The 6000-nt window shown below is 37.9% G+C and overlaps 1 protein-coding gene across 5 annotated transcripts in view; it reads left to right on the top strand.

Annotated features, from left to right (window-relative positions):
• Window positions 1-5534, top strand: part of CNTLN (centlein) — a 357018-nt gene extending 351484 nt beyond the window's left edge. For 3 of the 5 annotated variants that reach the window (XM_070375940.1, XM_070375942.1, XM_070375944.1), the window contains one exon: window positions 1396-4167. In XM_070375940.1, coding sequence (XP_070232041.1) covers window positions 1396-1647 — 252 coding nt within the window. In that variant the 3' untranslated portion in view covers window positions 1648-4167. Of the gene's footprint in view, window positions 1-1395; window positions 4169-4200 lie in introns of those variants that run through there. The other 2 variants (XM_070375943.1, XM_070375941.1) reach the window with 2 other exon arrangements.
• Window positions 5535-6000: the final 466 nt, after the last annotated feature.

Genomic DNA, 6000 nt, shown 5'->3' on the forward strand with positions numbered 1-6000 from the left:
AGAGGGTGGGAAGATTAGGGAGAATGGCATTGAAACATGTATACTATCATGTATGAAACGAGTCGCCAGTCCAGGTTCGATGCACGATACTGGATGCTTGGGGCTGGTGCACTGAGATGACCCAGAGGGATGGTATGGGGAGGGAGGAGGGAGGAGGGTTCAGGATGGGGAACACATGTATACCTGTGGCGGATTCATTTCGATATTTGGCAAAACCAATACAATATTGTAAAGTTTAAAAATAAAATTTAAAAAAATTGTTAATCTTGCCCTTTAGATTTAAAAAGATACCCTTACTTCAGTCTTTTTCTTTCAACACAAAAATGTTCAATTTTATACTATTGAGAGCACATTCCCAGTTCATGCCGATGCTGTAAACTATCTGTGTGTTTCACAGTTACAGATTTGAGGCTTTGTTATTCTTCCAATGTAGCTCTCCAGCATCTGCAAGTATCAGTCATATCTTACCTTTCTACAGAAATGCCTCTAAATGAAGTCATACTTTGTAAGTGTGAGTGATGAAGTTCTATCACTGGCATACATCTGTGGTCATTTACATGTAAGAGAAGCCTAAAATCTGTGTGAAGTTAGGGGAAGTGTTTCCCATAAGAGAAGTCACCTTTTCCAACAAGGACAGCCAGAACAACCAGAAAGACCCCCTTCAAGACTATGGTATAGAGACTTCCCTGATGGTCCAGTGGTTAAGAATATGCCTGCCAGTGCAGGGGACACAGGTTCAACCTTTGGTCCAGGAAGATTCCGCTTACCATGGAGGCAACTAAACCCATGTGCCTCAACTACTGAGTCCTCACATCCTAGATCCTGTGCTCCACAGCAAGAGAAGCCGTCTCAGTGAGAAACCCAGGCACCGCAACTAGAGAGCAGCCTCCACTCTCTGCAACTAGGGAAAGCCCACATGCAGCAAAGGAAAACCAGCACAGTCAAAAATAAACAAACGCATACGTTAGTTAATCTTTAAAGAAAGATTACAGTATAGACCAAGTAAAACTCACGGTTGTTTGGATGTCCTAATTAAATTTCCATTCCAAGAAATCTTATGGAGTATCAGCTCTTCCCCTGTCCATTTTTCTCCTTGTGCTGAAGAGTTCAAGCCTGTGTAACTGCAGTAACATAACTAAGACGGTCATTTCTATATTTATGCAAAAGAGATAAGGAAATTATGCAGAAAGCCCAGCAGACTTTGTGGACTTCGTAGGCCCCAGCATATTCCGAGATGAAACCCAAGACAGCATATTCTGCAGGTTTGTTGTTTCACCTATACATATGATGGAGCAAGGGAGAAAAGAGCTTTGCTGTTGGCCAGTCAGGTTGCCACTTCAACCCAAGTCCAAAATCCTGTCAGTAAAAGAGTTGTGCTTTCTTTTTGTATCTGAGGGAGAAAAGAACAGACTCTTACGCTGCCTGTATGAAATAAGTGAAGTCGCTCAGTCGTGCCCGACTCTTTGCAACCCTATGGATAGTAGCCTGCACCAAGCTCCTCCGTCCATGGGATTTTCAAGGCAAGAGTACTGGAGTGGGTTGCCATTTCCTTCTCCAGGAAATCTTCCCAACCTGCACTTAATCTCCAACAACCTTGTGAGATATTATGAGCTTTTCTCTTTATTATATAAAGAGAAATTATTGTAAAGGTTTTTTCTGACCTATTTGTAGAGAAAAATAGAAGAACCTACAAGGGGAGATGGATGTACACAAATTGGGCATCTTGATTAAAGGATAGGCTGCTTCTTGAACTTCATCAAGTGTTAGCCTCTATACAAAGCTTAGGAGACACAATTCAAACAGTTGTGTTTAACTGTGGGGCTTTTCGTTTTATTGGGAGCCAAAGGAAGAGAATATAAGAGTTATTAGCAATAAATTAGTCAATGGACCTCTTGTTCCACCTTGGAGGCTTCCTGGAAGAGAAACTCTTATTAGACTATTTTTAGAGGGAAGCCAAATGTTCAAGTACATGACATGTTGAAAATTGTTCTGATTGCAAGATAATAAAAACTAGGCCGAGTTTTTAACCTGAAAATGAAATGTGCAGATGAGATAATTAATGTCAGTACATTGTGGCCTGGTAAAAGTGCTTGTGACATCACTATATAGGAAATCGTAGAACCAGCACGCTTCCTAGAGTGTGTTCCATGGGCCATCAGTGCCACATGATAAATAGACTATGAGAAAAGTGTGGACCATGAATTTAGAAACAGGGTATACATTGCCCTCTGCAAGAAACAGTGCATTAGCATAGTAAAGTCTCTAAGAGATCCAGAAATAAAATAACATTTAAACTTTGGTTTGTTTCCCACACTTACTTGTTCAGAGAACTCTTTTTTCTTAGAACAACTTGTACTTTTTAGAACAACTTTTTAAAATACTCGTTTCTGCTTTTGCTCTACCAGGAAGAGATGGGAGGGTATTCTCATCGTGTTTGTTTCCTTTTTTGTTGGATTGCATACAGTACTGAGGGCCATAGGCAAAACAAAGTTACCCGATAGTTTTGCCTTTGTGTGTGTGTGTGTGTATGTGTGTGTATTTCTTTAACATCTAATATTAATGCCCTGAGAATTATCTCATTTGTAAAACTGGCAAATATGTATAACTTTTATGCATCCCAGAAAGGCAGTTTTCTCAAAGTAAGGATTTGCTGTATCATTATCTTCCAGAAGGAAATCTAACATATTCTTGTTCCTTGATTCTATGATGCATTTTCCCACATTTTCACATTTCTGAAATTAAAATACATATGCAAATTTGTGTATATTTAATATGGTAGATTCCTTTTTTTCCAGAAAAAGTTGTTTTTAAGTCAATGTGGGTATCTTATATTCACCTGTATCTTAAAAAGTGAAGAAATATGGTATTTTTGTATCTTATACTTTATTTAGTGTTAAATTTTAAGTAAGACAAATGTGTGAAGCTCCTTACATAGACTATAGATAGTGTCTCCTTACAGAGACTCAAGAGTATAAACTAGAAAGCTATTTAGGATCTGAGGAAATTCTATGGACCAGCTTTGGTCTCTGTGTTTTCTTCATGGCTTACACAGTCTGCGCCATTTTGGCCTGTTGTTTCACCACCACTGGCCAGTCTTTTCTCTTTTTTTCCGTTTGAATTCAGAAAATAACCATTATGCTGGGGTTAGCTAATTATAATCACTGTGGCTGAGCACAGCGATCTGAGCACAACTGAGCAATTTACACGGAGGGTACTGGGCTGATTTTGTTTGGGTGCTGACCAGCGACGCTGCAGTGGCTGTCCTAGAATGGCCCGACTGTACACCTCTGTAGGGAAGGGGTGCTGGGCTTAAGTGTCCTTATTCTATTCAGGGAGACAAAAGTAGTCTTCCCTGGTTAATCAAAAGGACAATTCCAAAAACTGAATTAATGAGTTTCTTGATTGTTACAAATCTCTTGCATGACACTAGATAGCTGGGAAGCAGGATAAAAGAAAGTCAGTATGGCTTTGGGTGGCAACTGGGGAACATTTCAGATTTGCCTGTACTTGTCACCTATAAGTGTATTGTTATGAGTTCTACAGGCAACTCAATAAAGCCCAGGAACAATAAAACTTTACCAGAAATGTTATATAAATTATTAAATTTTAAAATGTACTCTACATTTCATAAACTCAGCAGTTTGCAACATGTGTATTACACTTTGATATGCCAAATAAACTTTTCTATAACAACTTAATCAATGTATATACTTTTGCCATTTTTTTTTCCTCTGAAATTTCACCCTACAATCCTCGAGACGTTCAGCTGTAACACAGGCAAGTATATTGATAGTTCGCTCTCCCTCTCTTATGAGTGATGAACATATAGTGCTACTTCTGTGGGCCTGTGGGCCCTAGAGAGGGCTGTAGCCTGCTATTGATCAACTGATTGAAGATAAATGGCTCAGCTGCTTGTATTGCAGATTACAACATTAACACAGTCAGTAAACCATGGATTGTTCAATAAGGCGTTTATCTTTCTTCATTTTACTTCTGCTCCTGTATCATTTTTATGATAAAAGACAAAATTACCCACACTAACCAGCAAGATCAGTTGAAAAGAGACCCAGTAGGGTACCATTATGGGTGCAGAGTTTGCAGATAGCTCAGTTCAAATGGTTTAATGATATTTAGTATATGTTTCTGAACTGAAGAAAATACAGAGTTTTGATCATCTTTTTTTTTCTGTTTCTTTTACAGCTTCCCTTTGCCACATATTTACTAGAAGCAATACTGGAAAAAATAAATGAAAAAAAGAGACTAGTTGAAGAATATTTTACAGTTATGAAAGATACTAGATGATATCATGATTGAGAACTTTTTTTCAGATGTGAAAACTTTATGTGGTGTGATCAGAAAACATACACTGCAGTCCTGATATAATATCTGCTCCAACTATCAATAGTCAGGGTCAATACCAAAATAAGAAGTCTCTGAAACCAATTAATTGCTGAACAAGTGAAACTAATTAAGTGCATAGCCATTTAAAAGGAAATAGTGTCACATTTGATTGTTGAATACAAATATTGCCACAAATCAATGCAAACTTGAAAATGGTTTTCCTTCCAGTACATTACAAGAAATTAGAACAAGCTTGGCATATACAAATTATCAAAGAAAAAAGTTTAAACTGAAGCCTTAATGTTGAGTTTTTTAAGAAACTAAACTTTTTACATAAAGCTGCTATAAATGCTCTAAATCACCTGATAAGCAACACATTTGTATTGAAAGCAAATATAAAGCAAAGCATTACAACTGAAGAGTGAGCATTTAATGAAATAAATGGTGCAGTCCAATTGTATCTGTTCTCAGTCTACTGGATTATATAGGAGATACTGTATTTTCCTAGAACAATTCAGCAAAAATAAAAACATCTTCTCCTTCACTCTCTCTGTTTTTTTTAAAATCACAATATTTTGTGTGGTCATATAAATTAGCAAGGGCTACAAACCAAGTGCATTAATTAGACTAGTCCTCGCAAGTCTGCTAATTAAATTCTTAACAACGGTCATCCTTATTTAGACTCTCAAACATTCCCTGGTCATTTCCCCTCTTTCCTATGTTCCTGCCACACCTAACTTTTTGCTTCCTCCGATTCACCAAACCTGCCTGTCTCCAGCCATTGCCTTTGTATTCTCTCTCTCTCCAATATTCTGTACTTAACTTTCCCATGACTGGCTCCTGCATATCATTCAGGTTTGCATTTACAAATTTCCTTAAGCATTCCCTAGTCATCTTGCTATTTAATTTCCTTTATAACACAAAAGTAACTTTTACCTCTTCACTTATTTATGTTCTTGCTATTCCTCCTTCCCTGCTTTGAAATATATAGGTCCCATGAGTTTAAGGCAGAGTTGGCAAATTATGGCTCACAGACCACATCTGGCCTACTGCCTGTTTTTGCATAACCTACAGTAAGTTAAGAATGATTTTCATGTTATTATTAAATGTTTTTAAAAAATCAAAAGGAGAACTATATAGCATGTAAAAGTTATATGAAATTCAAATTTTAATGTCCATCAATAAAGTTTAATTGGAACACATGCTCATTCATTTCTGTATTGTTTATGGCCGCCTTAGCACTACAGTAGTTCAGGTGAGTAGTTGCGGCAGAGACTTGATGTAGTGTGCTCACCGCTTTGCAGGACTGGTAGGCACACTGCAAGCCACAGTGATACAGTTACAACTTGACAGCATTTTGAGTACCATAAATACTACCATAACTGTACTTTTTCTAATGCTAGTGGATGCCCACCATGTAAAAACAAGAAGAAGAAATGACTGTCAACTGTCGCATTTTTAAGGTCAAGTGTGTATTATGTTGCTATTCAATGGCAAGGCATTATCTTTATTATATGACATTATACCTAGGCTGTGCTTCCCAGGTGGCGCTAGTGGTAAAGAAACCACCTGCCAATGCTGGAGACATAAGAGACACAGGTTCGATCCCTGGGTCAGGAAGACTCCCCAGAGGAGGGTGTGACAACGCATCCAGTATTC

The sequence above is a fragment of the Bos mutus genome, chromosome 8 (genome assembly GCF_027580195.1).
Source record: "Bos mutus isolate GX-2022 chromosome 8, NWIPB_WYAK_1.1, whole genome shotgun sequence".
In the NCBI taxonomy this organism is placed as follows: Eukaryota; Metazoa; Chordata; class Mammalia; order Artiodactyla; family Bovidae; genus Bos; species Bos mutus.